This window comes from Thamnophis elegans, chromosome 1, assembly GCF_009769535.1.
Source record: "Thamnophis elegans isolate rThaEle1 chromosome 1, rThaEle1.pri, whole genome shotgun sequence".
NCBI lineage: Eukaryota > Metazoa > Chordata > Lepidosauria > Squamata > Colubridae > Thamnophis > Thamnophis elegans.
In genome coordinates this window covers 141,648,127-141,674,102 of record NC_045541.1, presented here as the reverse complement: position 1 = coordinate 141,674,102, position 25,976 = coordinate 141,648,127, and the positions used below count along the sequence as shown (strand labels likewise).

The following is a 25,976-nucleotide window of genomic DNA, read 5'->3' as shown; positions in this document are numbered from 1 at the left end:
AAATGATAAGCTACAAGAATGATATGGAAAAATATGGTATATAAAAGAAATGACTAATGTCTAAACAATTAAAAGGGATACACAAATAATGGTGTGCTGGATAATTTTCCTATATTGGATTTACAGAAGATGTTTATTAAAGTTCTGAAGTTTTTGGGAAGAAGAGATAAAATAAAAATAAAAAACAGTCACGTTTTAGGACATTATTTAACACACTAAATATAATATAAAGTTGGCTTGGTTGATCAAAGTTAAAATAGATATGTTATATTTGGTAACCTGTGATGGACTTTTGCTGATCAGTACTGCAATGATGAGGTTTTAAGGATTTGTGTATAGATAAGAGATAGGATATGTGAAGAAGTGATCACTTGTATTTTAAGAGAAAGTGATGTTACTAAAGTTGTTGTAATGAAGTGGGTTTCATTTCTTTATATATTCCTTTTAGTTTTCTTTACTGTGATTTTTTCTTTCTTTTCTATTTTCTGTTTTTTTTCTACCCTTGTTTCTTTGATTTCTTAGTTTGTATTAGCTTTTTTATTATTGAGGTTGTAATTATTAATAAAATTGCCATTTTAAAAAATTATCTATAGAGATACTTGTTTAGTCCTAAAAAAAACCTGTTTGATAGTAGATAAAGTTCCATGACAGGCAGCATGTCACAACCAAAATGCTCCTATCCTCATCAGATGAGGCTGCTAGAAAAGTGATATAATTCAGAATGGAATAGTGGAATTCACAAGAAGAAACATTAGAAGAAGAAACTTCAGCAACCATAACACTAGCACAGTTTCTGTTTTATGATAAGTTTATTTTTATTTTAGATTTTCACAAACACGATACTAAAATACTCCTTGTTAAATAATTAATATAGAATTTCACACAAATGAAGCAAAGTGACATTGAGTTGATTTTTCTGAACTTACCTTTAATTTGGTTAAAGTATGCATGTCAGCAATAAAATCCAAAACTTCACCAACGTACTGCCTCATGCATTCCATTGCTGCTGTTCCACACTAAAATATGAAAACAAATGCTCAACTTTACCTTAAAGCACAATAACATAAAACACCAGGCCAATACCTAATACCAATGGAACTCCGCCCACCTTAAAACAGATAGTCAACTTTCTCCACTTTCATTTTAAAAAATCCATATAATGCTTCTGGAAAATGATCACATAACAATGGAAAGACACAAACCCTGATAGCCCAATCTACAAGAATAAGTAGTACATTGCAATTATCTAGGTTAGATCATTAGGTTAGACCAGTAAGATGGTTTGCCGGTTTGATACTTCCCACAATCAAATACTCAACTAAAGAAGCTATTTGCTTTGGGCTGACTCAAAAAAGAGCTCTATGAAGAAGGCTCAAAATCTAAAGATCCCAGGATTTTGATGGAGGGAAGTGATGTCAAACTAGTTTTCTAAAACCTGTTGCTAAATATATTTACATGGAAAGTTACATTTCTCTTTTCTTCCATTCCTTCCTCCCTCTCCCTCTCATATGTCACATATCAACAGAGAGTAATCTGCTAGCATGCAACTCCAGGGTTTCTGAAAGGGAATTGTCACATCTGGTTTAGAATGTAAAATGACAACACCAATTCCTAAATTCAGTCATTACATGTTCATATGCTAACCAGTACCTCCTGTCCAAAGTTGCCTATATGGAATTTTAGGGGAAAGAGTGACAGAGCCGGAGGTGGTGAAGTGGAGTCAAAAGAGTAATCAGCCCAGAGTCTCTACATTGCCACAAGCAGACCAAGTCTGACTTTTCTTGAATTCCATTAATCCTTAGCTAGTGCTAACTAGTTGACTAGATTCCTGTGGATAAGCAGGAGCAATAAACCATTTTAAATCTTAATTAAAACTTAATGTGTGGCCTTGGTCTTTTGCACCAGAAAAGAATGGAGCTACACAAAGAACCAATAAGCTTGACTGCAAGTCTTCCCCAGTTACCTTGAGGAAAGATGGGCATCCTATAAATTTTTATAAATAAATAAGTTAAGGGTAATAAATATGTACAATATCTGATTAGTCTTAAGGGGAATATTGCTCACTTAAGAATAATTCATAGATGACTAAATAGTTCCACTGACTGTATAGTAAGAATAAAATCAAGATACCATTAGCCTTGCGTTATGTAAATGACATGCTCATAAAGTAACTGGTTCTCCTCTTACTTCTCGGACAGGTCGCAGTCGGTGTTAGTTGGAGGGCAGAGATCGACCCCTAGGCCCCTAACATATGGGGTGCCGCAGGGCTCAGTCCTGTCCCCCCTTCTTTTTAATATCTACATGAAACTGCTGGGCGAGATCATCCGACGGCACGGGATAAAATACCACCAGTATGCGGACGATACACAGCTGTATCTGTCCGCCCCGTGCCAACTCAATGAAGTGATGGACGTGATGAGCCAGGGCCTGGAGGCGGTTAGAGACTGGATGGAAGTTAACAAGCTTGTACTCAATCCGGATAAGACCGAGTGGCTGCTGTGCTTCCCTCCCACTAATTGGCCAAGTGTTCCATCTCTCAGGCTGGGGGGTCAAATAATATGCCCCTCAGATAGGGTTCGCAACTTGGGAGTCCTCCTGGACCCACAGCTGACTTTTGAACACCATTTGTCAGCTGTGACCAGGGGGGCATTTGCCCAGGTTCGCCTGGTGCACCAGTTGCGTCCCTACCTGAACCGGGAGGCTCTCACAACAGTCACTCGTGCCCTTGTGACCTCTAGGCTGGAGTACTGCAATGTGCTCTACATGGGGCTGCCCTTGAAGAGTATTCGGAGACTTCAGCTGGTGCAGAATGCAACCACGCGAGCGATCGTGAGTCCGCCTCATTTCACCCACGTAACACCTATCCTCCGTGAGCTGCACTGGCTGCCTGTTGATCTCCGGGTGCGCTTCAAGGTGCTAGTTGTCACCTACAAAGCCCTTCATGGTATTGGATCTGGGTACTTGAGAGACCGCCTACTGCCAATTACCTCCACTAGGCCGATAAGATCCCATAGATTAGGTCTCCTCCGAATTCCATCAGCCGGCAACTACCCGGAGGAGAGCCTTCTCGGTGGCTGCTCCAACCCTCTGGAACGAACTCCCCGTGGAGATTCGTACCCTCACCACCCTCCAGACTTTCCGCGTAGCCCTTAAAACCTGGCTGTCCCGACAGGCCTGGGGCTAGAGACCTTAACCCCACTCGAATTGTATGACTGTTGCGTTTTTAATGATGTATTGTTTTATGTTTGTAACTTGTTTGTTCCCCCTCCCCCTGAAATTGTGAGCCGCCCTGAGTCCCTCCAGGGAAAAGGGCAGCATACAAATAAAGCAATTACAATTACAATTACAAAACGCATGACAGCAGTTCCAGCCATCCCAATTGCCATTATTAAATGAGGACCATGAAGGATATGAAGCAAGAACCTCACATGATTGCACTTCCGACTTTCTACCAGATTCCCCATTGACTTTATTCGTGAAAAATCAGCAGGAAACATAAGAAATTACAATCACATTACTGGGGAGTGATGGCTGAATGCCAAGGATCAGTCATTAGTATAAGTATCATTTATTCAGTGGCATTGCAATTCTCAATGGTCACTAACAGAGCTGTTGTAACCCGAGGACCCCCTGTATTATATTTTTAATAAGAAAGTTGGAAGTAGAGGGGGGGGAAACCAAGTCAGAAGGGACCTAATAAATTTTGCAATAATTCAATATAATTAGTATATGGTGGGCATGCAATTATACCTAGCAGCACTTTCAATTTACAAAATCACTGGAGATTAGCTGTTGAAAGTTGGAAGCGGAAAATAAGGAAGCAACAATAGGACTTCCACTGTTGTATTTTAATGACTGACCCAAGTGCTTCTCACTTCTCTGTATAAAATATAAAATCTACATGAAGGTGAATGACACCACTTTTTGTCTTCTCCGCTGTTCTGCCTATCAGTTTACTTGACAGAACAACAAACAGTAAAAATAAGGTCTCTGAGAGTCCTGTCAAACGATTCTCCATCTTCCAGTCAGTTTAGATGAAGAATTCCATACGCTGCTTCTGTCAGGCTGAACAATTTGATGCTAAAAAAAATTGGGCACTGCCCCCTTGAATACAAATTATTCTATGCCTGTTCTTTTTTATTGCATTGTTTTGCTACATTGTACCAAATACAATTGATTACAATTAGAACAAGCATATTCTATTACATTGCTACCTTTCTACCAGATGCTTCACTTCAGCACAATGCAAAGATCACATCACTTGGAAAATAATATTTGTCATTTGAATTGTGGAACTTTGAAAAGGTTTGGGATTTCCTTTTGCAAATTGATTCTCCCTAATCTCATTGTCAGAATTCCTCAGGCCAGCACTTCCATGGCTGCAAATTGACTGGAGATTCTAGAAGTGGTAGTTCCACCAGAACTGAAGAGTATCAGTTGGGGAAATCCATGCTCTTCTGCAACACATACTGTACTTAAAAGGAAAGCCATGATATGAACACAAATAGATTTCTACTTCATCTGGTTAAAACAATCACCGGTGCTTATTGAAATAACTGGGGATTTTTTAAGCCATAATCTTAACACTTTTGGCAAAAGCTAAACAATAAATAATCAGGCTAAAATTGTAATGCTAATTAGCAAGCTACATTTTTGTCAAATTTATTCCATGGATGTAATCCAGTATACTAACTGGTAAATTTTCAATGACTGCCGCAGAGGGAAAAATGTAACATCTATATCTGGTTCTGTATAAAAACCAGAGCGCAGAAAAATGGGGATTTTAAATACTTACTCCAGGGAGAGAAGCAATCATTTGCTTGTTTAAGATCATTGATTCGGCCAGCTTTGTCCCAGCATCTGCGCAAACAAACTAATGAGAAATAAAAGGCAAAATGCAGTTATCAGTAAGGTCTCATCTTGCTGATATTTGTAGTTAAATCTGCAGAACAAAATGGCTGAACTCTGAATGGGAATGATGTCACTTATTCAGATTCATACTATATAAAAATTACCATGTATTACTGTATTCCCAGCTCCACATCCACAAATTTAACATTTTTCATTCAGCCCCATTGCACAGGGATCTAATCCCGGTGCCATTGTGAATTATAGTTGTTAGCAACATAGGTTTTCATTTCAGAGCAAAATATTTAAAATGTCTTATCTATTTTCATGTGTTTTCCTTACTGATGTTTTTCTATACTTATTCAAATTAGAAGTAACATTGTATTATTGGGGACAATCTATATACTACTAAAACTCTTAATTGTTGTGATCTTTACCTGGATAGAACAGGGCTTCCACAAGGCAACAATTTTGAACTGAGACACCTCAAATAGGCTAACTTACAGAATGTGTCCAAAATCTGGGATCTATGATTCCCAAAGTTATGAAATTTGGGGAAGTTGTGACTGCTTTAATGCTATGGATTGCTGCTCCACTGCTGTTGCAGCCATATGACGTTCAGTTTCAACACTCTGTGCCAATTTCCCAGCCAATCTCAGAATCCGTTATTCCTTCTCCCACACAACAGCAGTCATTTTTCTGCCTGCTGGGAAGGGAAGTAATGACAAAATGAGATGGGGGGAGGGAGGGAGGGAGGGAGGGAGGGAAGGAAGGTAGGTAGGTAGGTAGGTTTTGGAAGTTATTCCCATTTCCACTGCTTTTTTGCCCATCCATGGTCATTCTGCTTCTCTTTAGGTAAGGAAATATCTCTGGAATGGTGACCCAACAGGGTGCAGGTTGCTTAGTATTAACAAATATTCCACAAAGAGGAGAAAAGAGATTGTAGAAGAGGATTTCTCTTTCTCTCATATTCTAAATCTATACAATTCAGTAATTAAGACATTTCTTCAAAGATGGATCTGTTGTGCTAATGCAGTATATAAACATTTCACAAAAGTTCCCTGCCTGCTAAACAGATGGAGAAGAGGATATTGAAATCTATCCAAACCTGAGACATTTTATGCCTGAAGCAAAAAGGGGAACGTGGCGCCCCCATATTCCACTTAGATACACCCACTGTAGCAGTCATATAAACAATGAACTGCTTAAAAGTTTAAGGGCATCAGAAAAGAATGAAAAGAAGAAGAAGAAAAGAATGATGCCAAAGGACTGGAAGTATTTTCCTCCCAGTATGCTCAATATTTGCTGTCTAAACTGATTGGTTTATCTAATGGTCCTTGGGTTCACGTATCTATTTGTTGTCTTTTTCAGAACAAGAGGAGTGCAAACTGAATAATACTGAACACATGGAAAGAGAAAGAATTGTATGAAATTTATTGGTTTTCTGACAGAAACTTCAATAAGATTTTTAAGGTATAATTGCCCTAAAATATGTGTAGAAGTAAATGTTGCTGGAACATGCTATTAATTAATACTATGATATTTCGGAATGATGCTGGCAGTGACGATAAACACTTGCCAGTGCGAACAACTATTTTGTGAATGGACAAAGATGCAAGAATTGTAATTTTTCTCAATGAGTACATGTACAATATCACTGAAGCACATATTTGCTCCTTTTTTTTTTTGCCTTGTCATGAGTCAGTAATTAAACAAAATCTTTTTCATTTAAATGTGAACAGGTGACACCTACCATGCTTCTGTAAAAAAGCAATCTCCTTTGCTATTAACAGTTTTCCTAATGGTATCGCTCTTCTTTCAGGAAGCAGGTAGAGTTCTGCCTGACATCATAAGGAAAAGAAGCAGACAAATGCTTCATACGTATTTCCAATGTGCCTCATCACTGCCCATATCAACTGCTTCCAAGGCACCGAGACATCACAGGCAACAGATTTAATGCTAGAGATATGAAGGAAATCCACACAACAATTGAGCAAAAAAGAGATGAATGTGAGCTGTGCTTCTTCCTGGAAATCTGTTGCTTGCGATAAAAGTTGACAAAGGCTTCAGAGATAGGTGGGTGAGCAGTGTCCCAGGAGACCATTCAGTGCACATTTGAGAAAAGAGAAAAAAAATTCTAGCAGTGAAATAGCATCCAGAGGTTCAATTCTGAAATAGGTAGACATTAGGGTGAGGGTGTACATCAAAATTAGGGTGAGAGTGTATGTCAAAATTTCCTACACTTAGGTAAGAAAAACCAAAAGTACACATATAAACTGAGTGAAACCAGGCTTAATGGCAGTGACTGTGAGAGGGATCTTGGAGTCTTAGTGGACAACCATATAAATATGACCCGGCAGTGTACAGAGGCATTAACAGAGGTATACAATTAAGTTCAAGTGAGGTACTAATACAACTCTATAAAGCCCTAGTAAGACCACACCTGGAGTATTGCATCCAGTTTTGGTCACCACAGTATAAAAAAGATGTTGAGACTCTAGAAAAAGTGCAGAGAACAGCAACCAGGATGATTAGGGGACTGGAGACTAAAACTTATGAAGAACGGTTACAGGAACTGGGCATGGCTAGTCTAGTGAAGAGAAGGACCAGGGGAGACATGATAGCAGTGTTCCAATATTTGAGGGGCTGCCACAGAGAGGAGGAGATCAAGCTATTTTCCAAGGCACCTGAGGGCCAGACAAGGAATAATGGATGGAAACTGACCAAGGAGAGATTCAACCTAGAAATAAGGAGGAACTTTCTGACAGTGAGAACAACCAACCAATGGAACAGCTTGCCTTCGGAAGATGTGTGAGCTTCATCAATTGAGACTTCCAAGAAGAGATTGGACTGCCATTTGTCAGAAATGGTGTAGGATCCCCTGCTTGAGTGGGTGGCTGGACTAGATGACCTATAAGGTCCCTTCCAACTCTGTTAATCTGTTAAAGTTGTATTAAGTCTAACTTGGCATCCTCTGTCTTGCTACTTTTTCATTGTTAACTGTTGCTAAATGTCTGGAAGGCATCATGTTGGGGAAGTCTGCACTAGAAAGTAAAGTACAGATCTGGTAGAAAAACAATGATACACTAGAAAGTACTGGGGAAAGACATTACATATGATGAAAGATCTGGAGAATGTGACGGTTACACAAAGATAGAATGAGATGTGTATAATTAGCACTAAGAAGAGATAATTAGGAAATTATGATAGCCATTTTAAAACTGTTGAAGAGTATGCTGTCACATAAATAGTACACCACTTTTGGTTTTTGTTGCAGCAGATAGTGGCACTCAAATAAAGAGTTTTAAATTACAAAAATTACAAAAGAAATAAATAAATATTAGATAGGAGGAGTTTGGATGGTATCTACCCAGCTATGCTGTAGGAATGGGTTGATTTTACCATCACCAGTTTGGCCTATATGACTTTATATAATGTTTTTCAATTTGACATTAATCTTTCTCTTGACCATTAGCAAAGTGAGAAAAGATATAACTTTGAAATACTGGAGAGATATTATGATCAGCATTTTTGGTTCACATCTTCATATAGAAGCATGAAAAGCTTTCTTGGGAAAATCAACTTCCTTATCCTAAACAATCATATTTACTTACAGGGTCTCTTCCTCCCTTCTTTAATTTGGGAAGCTCACTTATAAATAAGAATTTGCCTCCACATGCTTTTATTTACCAAGACACAATACGTAACCTTTAGTATAATGTTGTGAATCGATAACAGAAAATTGGCAAGACCGGTAACCTTGCCAATTTACTTATTTGATTTATAGTCCATCTTTCCTCAAGAGCTCATCTGACAAGAAAGAAGATAGATGGTACTCTTTGAATTTAAAGTTTCTTTTTACAAATGTACAAATTAAGAACAAAGAACCTAAGAGAAGCTTTGCTAATCCAACATTTTATGCCTCACAATAAATATATTCAGGAAGCTCGTAAACAATAGAAGAGTGGGTAGGGTGAATAGTTGCTCCTTAGCAATTGGTATTTAAGTATGCTGCCTGTGATTAAGTAGTAAACAACCAACAACTATCAATAGCCTAATATTTAATGAACTTGAGTCTCCTTAATAAAAAACTTGCGGGGGGGGGGATTAAGTCCATTGCAAAATTAATAAAGATGGATGCTCTTCCATCTTTTTGCCATCATAAGAGTGCCATTTCCATCTCTTTTTGTCTAGCATAGATTCTGTTTCTATGTTTAATAACTCTTGGCTGTATTGTGAGGGACATTCATACTGCTTAGAGTTAATACTCCAAGACGGTAGATTTGAACGGATTGTAAATCTTGACTTGTGAATACAGATCATAACCCAACATTCTGTACAATTGCACTGCTTTGTCTTCATACAAAACAGTATATGTTTTCTTCAATAAATGTGTCAATCTAAAAAACTCAAAAATGTACTCAAAGTACATCTCAAAAATGTATTGAGGGCTGTTCATACTTGGTAAAGAAGATCCTACTGATTTCCATCTTCTTTCCTTGGAGCCAAGAATTCATGGAATAAAATAACTGAACAGATGTCACTTATTCAAGGAAAAGCGTTTTACATTTTAAATTACAACCACCTGTCAGTGGTCTACTGCAGAATGAGTGGTCCAGCACTTTACTATACCAGAACAAGAACCATCTGAAATAGAAGGAACCAAGATGGCCCATGGCGTGATGCACAGTCACACTCAGGGGTGTCAAACTCAAGGTCTGGGGGCTGGATCTGGCCCGCAAGGTACTTAGATCTGGCCCACAGAGCCACCGTGGAAGCTGAGAAGGACCAACCTGCAGGGTTTCTGCCAGTTAAACAAGCTCCTGAGCTCCGTTTTCAGCTACCACGGCCTGCTGCAACCTTCTGCCAGTGAAAATGGAGCTTGAGAGGGCAGCATGTGGCCCTCCCGAGTTCCATTTTCACTGGCAGGGGGTTGCAAGAGGCCATGGCAGCTGAAAACGGAGCTCAGGAGCTGGCGGAGCACTCAGGCCGCCATAGGCACCCCTGACACAAGTAACGTTGAGCTGGCCACGCCCACCCCAACCCCTGGAAGTCAAATATAACCCTGATGCAGCCCTCAATGAAATCAAGCTTGACACCCCTGCCTTAGAACAATTACAACAGAAGAACACATCACACAAAGCAAGTTTTTGTTTTTAATAGAATATCCTTAGCAATTACCTAAATCTTTCCAGCTTTTCCTAAAAAGCAAAAAATAGATACTTGTGTTAAATTTTATATAAATATGTTGGTATTTTTGTTAATATTAACTAATCAATAAAAATATAGTTTTTCATTGGTATGGATGTGAATTCATGGTGTAAAGCTGAGTTCTAGTTCTCTTTTCCATGCCTCCCATATTCCTCTCTGTGCAAAACTGGTCAGTCCAAGAACCAACCATTTTGAAGAATGCTGGAATATTCTGTTACCTCTTTGGACCATGCTAAACTTCTTTCTAGTGTAGTTCCAGCATAGGAAAACCTACTTGCCAATATCATTTGTTTTGAATGCATCCTTGTTTCTGAGATAGAATAACTTAAGATAAGAATATGTATAAGCCAGGTGCTTCAAATAGGGGGGGAAAGAGCCTGTCAATCATGAGGAATGATGGGTGACCCTAGGAGCAAATTTGCAGAGCTCGGCATTTTGCCATGGGCCAGCCTGGTCACTTCTGTTTCAGCTGATTGTCATTTTGACATGGTTAAGTGCCAGTGATTGCCAGAGCAGTCACTCTGCGTTAGAGGTCAGCCCCTGCCAGGTGGCTGTATATAAAAATGTAAAACAATTTGACTTGAATAAGTGACATCTGCTGTGTTCTTCCACTTCAGCCCTTGTAATGTGAATTCTTTAACCTCAAAGAAGAACTGTTGAGATGAGCAGGGTCTTGTTTACCAAACATGAAGAGTTCTCCGTTAATCTTTTGGAATGGAGCTTTTTTCTATTTAGATTACCCACTTTTTGAAGAAAACTTGTACCATTTGATATGTAGCTGCAGAATTTGGGGATACAATCTGTGTTCACAATTTCAGCTTTTCAATTAGGTCAATTCTACTGTTCTACACTACCACTTCTTATAGAGTAGAGTAGATTAGAACAGAATAGAATAGAGTAGAGTAGAGTAGAGTAGAGTAGAGTAGAGTAGAGTAGAGTAGAGTAGAGTAAAGTAGAATAGAATAGAATAGAATAGAATAGAATAGAATTCTTTATTGGCCAAGTGTGGTTGGACACACAAGGAATTTGTCTTTGGTGCATATGCTCTTAGTGTACATAAGGAGAATAAAATACATTCATCAAGAATAAAAAGATATAGTGATAGTTAAGGTTAGTAATAAGCTATCAAAGAATATTATTATGTCTAGGAGCAATTCTGACCCTATTTGTAAAATATATGAGGAACCTGTGCTTTTTAAAAAATTCCTAAAGAAGAAAATAGTTTTAAAAATCCTAGAACCATTTACACTAGACTCCCTGACAGTAGCTTCTAACAATACAAGTTGTGCAAAAAGATATAAATAAAGTGTAACTGTGGAATATTTCAGTATTTATTAGATGCATGTCTAGATTTTTTTTCTTTAAGAATAATGCAGATTTGATTTACGAATCAAATAATTTTTATTTCTGCTAGTACAGTCACCTTGGGAAAAAAGATGAAGGGGAGTTATGGTTCTTTACCTGCCAAATTGAGTAGTGCCTCAATCACATAATACTTTGTTTGTTTATCTATTTATTATTTATTTGTTTGTCAAACATGTACAAGATAACAAGTAAAGGTATGAACATAAACATGAACAGAGGAAGTAAATACAGATAAATGGGGACGGTAGGCACTGTGTAGGTGCGTGTATGCACCCCCATTAACGGACCTCTTAAGAATGGGGTGGGTCCACGGTAAACAGTTTGAGATTGAAGCTGTGAGGGTTTGAGGCTGTAACAACGGAGTCGGGTAGAGCATTCCAGGCGTTGACCATTCTGTTGCTGAAGTCCTATTTTCTGCAGTCGACTTTGAAGCGGTTTACCTTGAGTTTGCATTGATTGTTTGCTCGTGTATTATTATGGTTGAAGCTGAAGAAGTTGTTGACAAGCAAGAGGTTGTAGCAGACAATTTTGTGTACTGTGCTTAGATCGAACCACAGGCAGCGCAATTCCAGATTGACCAAGCCCAAAATTTCAAGCCTGGTGGCATAGGGAATTCTATTGTGAGTAGAGGAGTGGAGTACTCTTCTCATAAAATACCTCTGAACCCGATAGTTATTTTAATCCAGGAAAAAATATTCTTAAATTTCAATTCAATACTGTTCCATAGTATGTTCCATAGTAATGAGAGATTCTGGGCTCACAGCGATCACATTCAGTTTCTTCTACTGCACTAGAAATGTTCACTCTTCAATGTTACTTTATTTTTACATAAATAAACTAACTGCGTGGGGAAAGATAAGATTTAAAAGCTGTCTTCATTTCTTGTCTACTTTGCAAAATAAATTTTCAACCATTGATGCTAATACTTGCACTTCATTAATATTTTCCTCTTCTATTACGCAAATCAGAGTAGCTGGAGTTAGGAACATCATGCATGTTTTAATTACAAAGTGATTATAAAGAACTCTAAATGGAAAGTTTTATTATATTGTCCTTGGAGAGCATCCCATTTGCAAATTGCTTGGTATTTGTTCCAGCTGAGAATTTAAAACATGAGAGATCACCAAGAACAAATATACAGGATAAGGAAATACACTGGACATATAGCCATAAATATAACAGACTTGAACTGACACAAAGATAAAATACTTCACAGCATGAAGTATTTTGCAGAAAGGTGAATTTGGCTGCCTCAAGTGGCACAATTTAGTAGGATGGATGACAGCATGTAACGGTATTTCAATAGTGCAGCAATTTTTTTTTAATCTTACCTCAAACCTTTCAAACAATGAAGAGAAAAAGGACAAACATTTTCACTGGAAAACTATTACAATATTTGGTTGTACCTGGACCAAGAGCAGCAGATTGGTGTCTGGCAAAGGTGACTTTAACTTCAAAGCTTGCAGTAACTCTAAGATGACACTGCGGGATAAGTAGAATTTATCCCTTTCCTAAAATAAAGGAAATTAGTGTTTATTATATTTTTAGTATCATAGGGGTGTGGGGTGGGTGGGTGGGGGTGAGGGTGGGGGTGGGTATGCACAGTTATTTCTACCCATATCTTCCTGCATATACAAGGTGTACCCAAAATCAGGAGTCATGGACAATTTGTTACATAAATTACATTAAATGTTTGAACTGGTAGCCATTTTCTTCTAAACTCTTCTTAATGGCAGATGATTTTCCTTACTGATGAATGCTCTTTAAACATGCCTATGTATAATAAGGTGCTTGCAAATTTTAATGTAATGGTCTCCTTTAGATCATCTACTACGGACTGTGGCACCTGACTTTTGCTACTCTCTGTCACATATCTGCAGTCTGAATGGATGTGTATCAGTGGTGGGATTCAGCTGGTTCGCACCTATTCGGGAGAACCGGTTGGTAACTTTCCAGGCAGTTCGGAGAAACGGTTGTTGGAAGAAATCTCCTTTTGTTTTTCCACACTTTACAGGGCTAATCCTGTAAGAAAGGCAGGAAGGAAACATTCCGGTGTTGTTTCTAGCCTCATCTTTGTTGACCTGCTTACAGCAACTGTCTCTCCGGTTAACCCTGATTACATTGTAAGAGCTAAAGTGAAGCACCCATCAACGGGAGTGATGTTAAGTTGGCCACACCCACCCAGTCAAGTGACCACTGAGCCTGCCTACCCAGATGGCCATTAGGGCAGAGAACCGGTTGTTAAATTATTTTGAATCCCGCCACTGATGTGTATATATGCATATTTATGTACTAGTTTGCATATACCCTATGTAAATGTTTGGATACTGAACATCCTCTATTTCCCCCCCTCTCTCCCTTTTACTTCTGTGACAACTGGTATTCTATTCGAAAAGTCCCACAAGTGTCCAGATCAAATGTAAGGAAGGAGGACAGATGAGCTACAGATAGAAACAGCCTCTCATTTCTTTGAGTGAAAACATCATTGTAGAGGAGTTTAGAATATAGGATCTCAACTATAGAATATGAATTAAGGTATTAACTCAAAGCAGAATTGGGGGTGTGTGGATCCTGAGAATCATACCTACATTGTAATACATCCAACAGTATTTTGGCTTGCAAGGTAGTTTCCTATAAACCTTTTGGTTGCATTTGCAGCACACTGGCCAAAGTGTGCCAAAACTAATAGGTATGTCTATACAGTAGGGAATGCTTCAAGTTGCACAGATATACTCACTCTATTTTACTAACTAGTATTTAACAGCACTTAGCAATAGTATTTAGACTTGCACACTGCTTCATAGTGCTCTAAAGCTCTCTCTGAGTGATTTACAAAGTCAACATATTACCCCCAGCAATCTGGGTCCTCATTTTACTTCTCATTACCCTCAGGAGGATGGAAGGCTGAGTCAACCTTGAGCTGATCAAGATCGAACTGTTGTCAGTTGGCAGGGTTAGCTTGCGATACTGCATTCTAACCACTGCGCCTCCACAGCTGAATCAAATACTTAGTTGATTCAAGCCATTATGGTGAAGATCAATATATATGGACCTTCTGGTGGCAACTGGGGCAATGTGGCATATAGAAGTGGATACCAAAGAATGCAAGAGGAAAAAATGGCAAAGAACGCAGATTAATGAGCAGAATGAAAGACAGAAAAAAATAGTGTCTGGGAAACTAAGAGAAACAGAAAAGCTGTGATAGATCCTTTGATGGATGGATGGATGGATGAATTGATGAAAATGGATGAATGAATGGCACAGTCAGTGAAAGTATTCTGGAAAGTGAAGGTAGAGATTTAATTATGAATGGAAAGTATATCCATTAAAAGTATGTCAGAAAATATAAATTGGTGACATATAGATTATTGTAGGCTTCTATAAAAGTAGAAATCCATGGGATATTGACAATTGCATGTTTCAGTCCAGTAAACACAAATTATGGAAGAGCCAAGGATGAATTTGGGGGAAAGTATGCAACATTCTGAATGAATGTGATCCAGGGGAAAATATTTTGTTATATGACATAAATGGATGGTTAAGAATGAGACAAGAGAGCACAGAAAAAGTAATGAGGCTCTACTGAGGCACAAAATAAATGGGAATGGTGACTAGTGAGCATCAGCGTAGAGAAAGTGCTTTTTTACAAGCATAAATCTTTTCATACAGAGACATGGAAAAGGAATGAATCAAAAAGCACGCTGAATCTGCTTGTTGTTGTTTTAATAAAAAAAATGACAAAATTAGTGAAGGGCATTGAGATGCTCTGAAGATGGGATCCACCACACTTCATGGCACCAAAAGTGGATTGTGGGGGGAAATGGACATGGGATTAAAAAGAAAAGAAATAAGAAAAAGAAAAGAAACTAACTGAAAGCAAAATAATATAGGAAGAGAGAGCATAAGGGCTTCTTTAGCAAAGTCTGTAAAGCAAACCCTCCCAGGGAAATCTACAATAGTCTAGTTTTTGTTCTGAGTGTGTCTGTGTATGCACATGCATTGCACACATGCATGTGTGTATCTATTCCTATCATCATTGTCTCTATTTCTATCTCTATGTTTTTTGTGTGTGTGTGTGTATGTGTGTGTGTGTACACCTGTGGGCGTATGTGTGTCCACATTCCAAAGCTCCAATCTCCTGTAAGCCAAAGGATTTACATTCCACAAGTGAAGAACATGTCGTACAGAAAATTGCAGTCATGTCATCTCTTGTTCTGCTCATTGAGCAATGTCTCCTGGTACATAGAAAAAGGTGGGCTTCCCCACCTATTGAAACTGACTCATTTTACTGCTACACACACACACACGCACACACACACACACACACACACACGATCTCTGCAGTTGACAGATATGAGTGTTTACTAAATTTTCATTATTTTTCTACTTGCAAACACTGGAAATAGTAGGCAGCCCCCCACCCTGAAATCGAAGTGAGTGACTGTGATGAAATGCGCCATTCCTACAGATACCCTATTTAGAGAGTCACCAAACATCATATTCCACAAAATTAATTAAATTCATTCATTCGTCATTACCATAAATGTATTTTATGCAATCCATTCCAATTCTAAAATTCAAACCTTTTAAATTTTAGGAGGAAGGATGGTTAAATAAAGACCAGAGAGGTTTGGACCTACTATAACTTGAAAGGTAAAAAGACCTGCAGTCATCTGAGAAATCCAAATAAGGTATATAGTACTCTGTTGCTACTGGGCAAATATTTTTATCTCCCCCACCTCAGTGAGGTTGTCCCCAAACTTCCTATCCTATAAGGGCCTAAAAACCTGGCTGGGACCCCAACGGTGGAAGTGGTTGGTCGAGTAACAGCAGTTCCCACTTCCCCATATTCCCATCCCTGCCCTTCCCATGTGTCCTTAGATTTTAAACCCTGGTTTTAATTTATTTATGTTTTAATATAGATATATTTTTATGGCTGTAATCTTCCCCAAGTCACATTATGGTAAGATGGGCAGCCAATAAATATGATAAATAAATACATTTTATTTTTGAACCTTCGACTAAGTTTGTTGACTCCACATTATGATTGAAGTTTTAAATATACACATTGTATGCAGATTGTATTTTTAATTATACTTTTAGTTATTAGTTAATTGGAATTCTCTTTAAATAGAAGTGAAATATAAAAAAGAAACATGGTTTTTAATTTGTTTTGAAATATCACATTATCCATATTGAAACACTATTAGATTATTTTTTTAAAAAAATCAAATGCTGATGCATAAATAAGCCTTCCAAACAATATGATCGTATTTTTGGTGTTCCTTTTTTTATCGGGACATAATTTTCCAATTCTTTACCACTTTGGGGGAGGGCGGGGTGTAACATGACAATCCATATTAAATCAAGTAGCGGAAGTGAAATTAGGATATCAAAATTCAAAGCTAAACAGAAGGTCAAAACCTTTCCAGGATAAAATAGTAGTCAAACCTTCTGCAAGCTTTCAATCCAACGTCTGCACTCAGTAAGAGAGAATTGAATATGAATGTTCTAAGGCAGTGTTTCTCAACCTTGTCAACTTGAAGATGTCTGGACTTCAACTCCCAGAATTCCCCAGCCAGCATTCACTGGCTGGGGAATTCTGGGAGTTGAAGTCCAGACATCTTCAAGTTGACAAGGTTGAGAAACACTGTAAGGGTTATTAGAAAAGCTCCAAAACAGAGCTCTGAAACATTGTTTGGCAACTGCAGCCTGAGGGCACAGGCAACTCTTAGCCTACTTTGATGCCCTTGTGTGAAAGGGTAGCATTCCAGACAGTGCTATGAAAAGGCCATCCTATCTAAATAAAAATACTTATTATGCATGGATGCCGGCCTTTTTATTTTGCTCATAAAATGAGCATCAAAAAGAGGAAATGCCTTATATTTGGAAGTGTTAGAATGTATCTCTACTTAAACAAATTGCACATAGTTCATGATGCCTGGGGAGGACGGGACTGCTTCTTTCTTCTTGACATCTAGAGAATAGCTGCCAAATTGGTAAAAAAAAATAATACAGAGCTAAGCGGGCAAAATGTTTAACTGTCATAAAATAGTTCAGATGTTCCTCTCTGCTGTGTAACAAAAATGAAAGACTTTACTAAAAGAAATCCTGCCTTGGGAAATTGATTATAACCCAACCTTTTGTGGCCTTTAACTACTGAACAAACAAATAAGGATTTGTGTGTTCTTAAAAAGAAGTCTTTCGCTAGAGTTTGTTCATTGTTACTAGCTCATAACTGAGCAAGAGCAATGTTGGGTATGTCAAATTGAACTTGGCCTGCTCAACTGCTATTTTAACCACTACACCATGCTATTTTTCAGTTGATTGGATGCATTATGGACTCTTGTGATGTTTCATTATCATCTGCTTCCCATTAAAATTGGTGCCAAGTGCAAATTAAGAGTAGGACAAAATCTACAAAGCCTCTACATTGGAAATACTTCAGATAGTATTTTTTTGTCCAAAGAAGAGTATATATCACTCTTTGCCAGGATTAACATCGGATCACGATACTTTTATCCCAATTTCATAGTAGTCTGTCATATGATATGCAGCTCTTGCTGCTATTGCCACATCCTGATAGTTATTTAACAGGATGCAAGCCAGGGGTGAAATCAACTTACCTTTGCTACCAGTTCACAAATGTGAGCACACGAGCCACCTCCATGCACACGCCACCTCAGTGCATGCGCAGGACCTTCCACGCATGCGCAGAGCATCAAAAATGAAATGATGACATCCAGGCAGGTGGGTGGAGCCTGCTACTGAGCACGCCTGCAAAGGTTAGTAGAATAGCGAGGGAGAGAGTTTGCTGTGCCACGCGATTTAGGTTAGCTAGAAAGCAGGAAATCCCACGATTCTAGCGAATATAAATCACAGCTGATCGTTGGAAATACCAGTTTGCCCAAACTGGTAGCATTTTCTTACTACTGGTTTGGGCGAACTGGTCTGAACCAGTAGCATTTCACCCCTGATGCAAGCCCATTCAATGGATTCCTTTTCTCTCTTAGTGAGTTATCTTAAATCTGAAAACAAGGAAGTCAACTTAAATTTGCCAAATCGTTTAAAATAATTGTTGTAAATCTTTCATGTATAGCCCTATTCCTAACTAGAGGATTATAGCATTTTTCATTTAAAAAATAAAACAGATTTGCCTAAATCACTGTTTTGCTGGAAAGCATAACAAGGTACTGTTTCATCTCTCCCTAAAATTTTTTAAAACAGCTACAATTGAATTACCTTTGTGAAAGCTCGGTGACATAAGCCACACAGTTCAATCAAATAAGCCAGGGTAAAGATGGCATTCTGAATGACAAAGCTCAGCAATTTTGAAAATGGCTCCAGCAGGCTCTGTAATAATAACACCAATAATCATAATTATGTCAGAACATTTCCATGCCTCTGCAAAATGCACAATGCACATGTTATGAAATTTTCCACCCTAACAAAGCTTTTAGTTTTCACTTGGAAGGTGCAAGGCAGTGGCTGTCCAAGCTGATTCATCTCATGGCTGATACTCAGGAATTTCCCAGCCAGTACCTTGAATGAACTTCTGGAGGATGTTTCAGGGGGAAATGGAACTTTCCCTCTGGGATAGTCGCTAGATAAATGCTAAAAGTTATCCCAGACTGCTAGCCTCTATCATTGGAAGAGCAAGCAGCAGCACCAAGGGATCAATTTATGCCACTCTTTTGGAGACCGAAAGGGATCAGAAATTTCTGGATCCTTCTCAGAATTTCAATCGCAATGCTCCGCAGCAAAGGAAGTTCAACAGCAATCATACATCAACAAGTTGTAGGCATCCATTGGAAACCGACTGTAGTCCAGATGGACAGAAGTAATGCCTACATTTCATAAATAAATAAATAAATTAGTGCTAAAATTCTCCAGAAAGAGTCCCTCAAGATTGGTTTGGCTAAATTTGCTAATTACCAATTCTTGTTCTGCTGATACATCTGGTGTAAAATTTAAGCATCACTGGACATGGGCGCCAGGAGGTGGGGTTGAGCCTGTACATTGGCTATGTTAATTGTTATGGATGGATCTCGGCTGCTGTTTTATGGGCTGTTGCTTTATGTGCATTTCGAGGGAGGGAGACATGTCTTTCTGTTTTTTATAATTTTTAACGTTGTTAGTTGCCCAGAGTAATCAAGCTGAAATAGGCAGCAATATAAATTGAACAAACAAACATTGTAAAGACAAGGAGATATAAATGCACAATCATATAATAATAAATGAAATCTTAGTGGTTTCTAATATCATTCATAATGCTATTCTTCTGGACAGTTCAGGATATTAAAAGTGGGGAAGAGTGTTAGGGTGGTTCTTCTCCTTCCTATAGGTCAGTTCCAGTTCCAGTTGGTGTTGTGTGGGTGGGGAAGGGAAGATCTAGTCCAAAGCTTCTTTTTAAAAAAAGTTGCTCAGGGTTTTAATATTCCCTGCTGCTGTTTAACATCTACATGAAGAAACTGGGTGAGTTCATCTTTCGCAGGGGGTGATATCTTATCAGTATGTTAAGGATACTTATTTATATATCCCTCCCTGGAGTTACAAGTAATGTTGGTCAGATATTCTCTCAGTGTCTAGGGGCCTTGATAGGCAACAATAGGCTTCAGGCCAACTTCAGCAAAACTATAATACAATAGCAGAGTTGGAAGTGACCTTGGAGGTCTTCTAGTCCAACCCCTTGCCTAGGCAGGAAACCCTATATCGTTTCAGACAAATTGCTAGCCAACATCTTCTTAAAGACTTCCAGTGTTGGGGCATTCACAACTTCTGGAGGCAAGCTGTTCCACTAATTAATTGTTCCAACTGTCAGGAAATTTCTCCTCAGTTCTAAGTTGCTTCTCTAGGTGGCTATGGATTTTAGGCCTTCCTGGATCCAATGATTTGATCTTTAGTTCTGGATGGGATAGCACTACTTCATGTGAATATACAGTTTGGGACTTCTCCTGCAGTTCTATCTCAGTTTAAGGATCAGAGCATAAAAAAAAACTGGCTGAGTGACTTCATTCAGTCAGTCTCTCTCAGTCAAATTCACCTCACAGAGTTGTTATAGGGAAAATAGGAGGAAGAAGGAATATTAGGAATATAAGAGAATATTCCAGAGAAGAGCAACAAAGATGATTAGGGGACTGTAGGCTAACACATATGAAGAACTGATGCAGGAACTGGGTATGTCTAGTTTAATGAAAAGAAGGACTAGGGGAGACGTGATAGCAGAGTTCCAATATCTCAGGGGTTGCCACAAAGAAGAGGGAGTCAAACTATTCTCTAAAGCACCCGAGGGTAGAACAAGAAGCAATGGGTGGAAACTAATCAAGAAGAGAAGCAACTTAGAACTGAGGAGAAATTTCCTGACAGTTAGGACAATTAATCAGTGGAACAACTTGCCTCCAGAAGTTGTGGATGCTCCAACACTGAAAGTTTTTAAAAAGATGTTGGATAGCTATTTGTCTAAAATGATATAAGGTTTCCTGCTTAGGCAGGGGGTTGGACTAGAAGCCCTCCAAAGTCCCTTCCAACTCTGTTATTCTACTCTATTCTATTAGATATGTGCAACACCTTGGGTTGTATATGGGGAGGGGGGGATCTTTTTAAAAAGTGACAGCCATTGTAGCATAGCTATTATTGATTTGATCCACAAGGTAGATGCTTATTTATGGGTATTGTTGTTGTTGTTGGTTGACATTATACTATTATTATAGCTGGCTGTGCAGTCAGTGAGCCAACTGTATAGACTGGATTTGGCATTTTATCTACTTATTGAATCCTTCCCAAGGACCTGGGACAGGCAGATTAAAAAAAATATTATTAGGACATATTAAATTTTAATATTAAGGTAGCTGCCTAGAGTCACTGCTGAGAGATGAGTGGCCGTATAAATGGAAATAACAAACAGAACACCTGAACGGATTCTATTTTATGCTTCAGTTATTCCCTTTATCCAAGAGAACTGTAAAAATGTAAAAAGCTGACGAGAGAGTAAAGACAGATACTCAACACAACACCTTTTTAAATAAAAGCAAATCTCACTGCATTAATATTAGAACAGCTATTTAGTTTCCTACTGTTTCCCTTTTAACTTACCCTGGCAGCACTACTGGTGGGAATCTTCAGCAAACAGATCATTATCCTTACGCTGGAATCCAGTGAACACTTCAGGCAAAGAAGGACACAGAGGAATTACAAGCTATTCTTCACATGTTCATTCAGTATTTAGGAATGTCAGATTAATCAAAGAAAAGCAGAGCTGCACAATCAATAAACACAGAATGGAGAATTCAACGTAACTCCTGGGTTCTAAAAACCTCTATAGCTTAATTTAAAGAGAGAAAGAGGGGGGGACTAAGTTCCTAGCTCTCACGTATGAAATAAATGCTTGAAAGAATGTGAGAAACACTACTGAAAACTTCAGAGACCAAGGGTACAAAGCTGTAGAGTTGGAGTAGGCTGGGCAAATAGTGCTTGGTCACCTTCTCTGAAAGCAATGTAGGTCTTTCAAATGTGCCTACACCTAACTTCTTGCTGGATAGCAGGTAAACTATGACACTGGAAAGGCACAGATACAGATCAAACACCAACAAGGTAACAATATGCATCCTGGGGACAGGACAATTCATTAACCTGGCATCACTGGCTGGCTAGTGCACATCCTTAGACAAGAATGTATGTTCTACATTGTGCCTGGCTTGTTCCCCAGTCACTGATGCCGAAAGGTGGGTGGAATCCTTGGTGCCAACATATGCATTGGAACTGCCTTATTACGTTTTTTGCACTCTACAAGCCTCCTAAACACTATTCATGAAAAACAGGCTATTTTGGGGAGGTCTGCAGAGTGCAAAAACTTTTTTAAAAAATTTGCCTCTTCAAAATCTTGGTGCGTCTTATACTCTGAAAAATATGGTACTTCCTATCTTTGCCCAAAAAAAATTCCGAGAAAAAATTCTGGTGCCCAAATAGAAATGGAACACCACTGTCCATTCTCATTTCTACCTCTATGAAAAATGAACATTTCACCAAAATACACACACATAAATCAAAATATATGTAGCCCAGTGTAAAATAGAAGTTAATAGATAGCTGATTTATATGTCTGGTGTTCTTTACAGTGACTGGACGCAGTGTTTGTCTGTCAAGAATTTAGACACAACTCTCTCCCAGAATATACTAGATTGGAACTAGAAACTCTACCTTAAGGGGCAAAACACATGGTAGTTTGGTAAAGAAAGTTTGAAACTGGTTGCTGATTGTAGTCCAAAGGTTGCTTGGGGAATCCATTGGCAAAGCTTCCATAAATGTAGCAATGTTTTCCAAGCAGCGTAACATTCCACCTCCTGCTGGCAAATTCTTTTTGTTGTTTAAACCCTAAGAAAACAAGTTAGGCATTCAGGCAAAAGATGTAAAATAAAAACAGGAAGGTATTTTCGTTTTGCTTAAAATATGTATAAATCTAAGTGCTTCACGTTTTTTCTCACAAATCTGCTACAACAGACAATCTTCCTGCTTCACGGGTAACAGTGTATGCTAAAACTCTTAAGAAGAAAAAGAGCAGAAAAAGTTTTGAACATGCCAGTGTAGAGAAAGAGATCTTTCATGTCCATCATCCTAGTTTTTCTTGATCCTTCAATGCCCTTTGATAACATTGATTACTGTAACCTTCTGCACTGGGTTTGGGGTTTAAGAGTGGGGGGCACAATGTTCACTGCTTTCCTCCAAAGCCAGTTCCATTTGGTGTTGTTGGGAGGGAGCTATCTGGCCTGGAGCCTTGCTTTGCAGGTTTCCTTGGGCCTTTACACTTATGTTAAATAGCATCAATATACTGAAGAGATACATCTCTACCATGGATCAACCAAGCAAGCAATATTTTATCTCAATGCTGGAACCTATGAGGGTTTTGATGGGACAGAACAGGCTTCAATTCAACCCAGCAAGATAGAAATTATGAGTTATAAGGCTCTTTGGATCTGGAGACTTTTCATATTTAGTTCTGAACGGAGTTGCATTTGAATGTGATCCGTTCCAGGAACCTGAAGCCCTGTTGATGTCAAGGGGATTTATTCAAAAAATATGTATACGATTGCAGTATGATACACACACTAACTACTTTCCCTTCCTTTTCCTTCCTAGCCTTGGCGTTGGGCAATCATCTGTCTAAGTGAAAGGGGACAATGTGATAGGATGTTCCTTTAGAGTTTGTTCTATTATCAGATGGACATGAATGACTACTTCCAAGAGTGAAAAAAGGATGTTCACTCCATCACAACATGGGCAACTTTCTTTCAATCCAGTCCTCCTATCTCAAAGTAATTGCAATTTATCTCAGGTTCTGTGCTTTCCTTCCTCATTCTTCATCCTCCCTGCCCAGACGTCTGCTGGTAAAGAAATAGATTTCTCTAGCCAGCAATCTGAATAGCTTTTTTGCAAAAGGTTCAGAAATTAAACTAAGGGCTGGATGCAGCTTTGGGGCAACAGAATGCTGGCTCCTATGTTATACAATTGAATAAATGTCTTCAGCTTACTGCAGTACAAGTAAACTTTAGAATAGAAAACACTGTATAAGGGTAGAAAATGAAACACTTGTCCATACAACTAATGGGAGAATAGTATCAAGAGTGGACCTTAAAGAAGTAGAATAGACTGACCTCTAAAAGTTGGCTCAATGCAGCTATAGAACTCAGCTCACTGAAATCCATAAGAGAGGTGGCCAAGGTTCGTAAAAAGTTTCCATCTGCAAATGACAATTGTTTTAGTGGGATTTCATGTGAACATAATGCAGAGTCTCAGAAATAAATTATAAGCACAGCATATTACCCTTGATGTTGCTCTGAAACAGCTGTGGAAATATACCATTGGGAGCAAGCTGATGGAAAATGCAACGCAGAAACTGCTTTGCCACACCTGCAGCGTTTCCTGGAATCATCATACTGGGGGTGGGGGGGTGGGGCATTAAAGTAAAGGAAGAGAGAAAGAAGGAGAAAAATATTGTGACCATACTAAAATATTTCATCATGAAGGAACCAAGAACACAGATGGGCATTAAGAATCAGATTATTCATACTTTACAGCTTGAAAGAAATAAGAACTAGGAAAAACAACAATCCTTTGAAAGATCTAATATTTGTGTGTGTGTGTGTGTGTGTGTGTGTGTGTGTTCGTTCGTTCGTTCCAGAATAACTCTGGAATGCCTTGAGCAATTTCAACCAAACTTGGTATATAGAAGACTTTCTCTTTGGAAAAAAATACTGTGGGGGAAAGACACCCCTAACACCCCTTGGGGTGTGTGTTCTGTTAAGATACAACCTGTTGTGCCGTACTGCCTTCTACTATACAGCGCAGTGGAGTTGCCATGGTTAGGGCTTCACAGTACTCCACAAAGGGACTCCCTCTAGTAAGGGGGAAAATCCAACATTAGAAATTCTGTTTGGTCCGGACATTTTCCCTCTATAAATAAATACCTGGGCAACGCAGGGTTATTGGCTAGTTCAATCTAATGTGCAAAATAACTCATCCATACAGTGCCAGAATGCCTTAGATTTGCATACAGTGCCAGAATGCCTTAGACAAGCATAGATTTGGGATTTTTCATGATTCTGAATCACATGGGTTGCCTAAATAAATAGAAAAGGCTTTCTTGTCCAGGTAGTGGAGAGGCCAGGCATGCATATTTGTTCTTCCTCTCTCAATCCCACTTTTGTGTTGATTAAACACAAAAGTGTGATATCATATAGGTAGGTCTTATGTCATTCTATAAGCAGAACAGCACAGGTGTAATATAATACTAATAATTTTATGCAAATGTTTTATATCATTACAATAGGCAGCACTATATTGAATTTGTACTCTATTCTTCAATGGTGGGAGATATCATTAAACAGTGAATAATCACATTATCAAATATCAAGAGATATTGGTACCCATGTGAGTTTTTCCTTTCTCTATTAGTATCTTACCCTATTACACTTATGATGTGCAATTACTGTGGAATGGCTTCTTTCAGTGCCACTCGGTTAATATCAGAAACTCCACATAAATAAATCCATGACATGGTTACTTCTCCTGGTAGAATTGTTACATGCTAAATATAGACATGATTGGAACTGAGTTATGGATTTCTCCTACATGATCTGAGACTCCAGATGTTATCTGATAAAAGACACCATGTTATGTACCTCCTTAATGAAATGTATGCCGCGAATATTCAGGAGTTCCCTATTTTTTTCTAGATAGCTCTCTATTTCTGTACTAGTTTATGGAAATATAATATTTATACTGAAGTGGTTTGATACAAAATTATCTATTTATTTTTAATACTTCTAAACAGCCCATCTCCTCTCAAAGAGGAGCTCTATTATTCATCTAATATCGCTGTTCTGTTTTGGATCAAAATCAAATATTCATAAGAAATGTTTATGCTTTTGTTTGTTCTGTAGGCCTGTTGCAAAAAAAAAATGATTAACATTATACAGTACCTTTCTGCTTGATTAGAAAAATTGGTACTTGAAGCCAACCTGGTGAGGGGGAAAAGACCAGGGGATGGGAAGGGAGAG

General features: G+C 38.5%; 1 protein-coding gene across 1 annotated transcript in view; it reads right to left on the bottom strand.

Annotated features, from left to right (window-relative positions):
- The window catches only part of UNC79 (unc-79 homolog, NALCN channel complex subunit), a 132,418-nt gene that overhangs the window by 14,702 nt on the left and 91,740 nt on the right, over positions 1 to 25,976 (bottom strand). Inside the window, 9 exon segments of the mRNA XM_032230213.1 lie at positions 927 to 1,016; positions 4,796 to 4,873; positions 12,831 to 12,935; positions 18,667 to 18,777; positions 21,517 to 21,585; positions 22,621 to 22,794; positions 24,072 to 24,157; positions 24,241 to 24,353; positions 25,899 to 25,937. Of these exon segments, the coding sequence (XP_032086104.1) occupies positions 927 to 1,016; positions 4,796 to 4,873; positions 12,831 to 12,935; positions 18,667 to 18,777; positions 21,517 to 21,585; positions 22,621 to 22,794; positions 24,072 to 24,157; positions 24,241 to 24,353; positions 25,899 to 25,937 (865 nt within the window).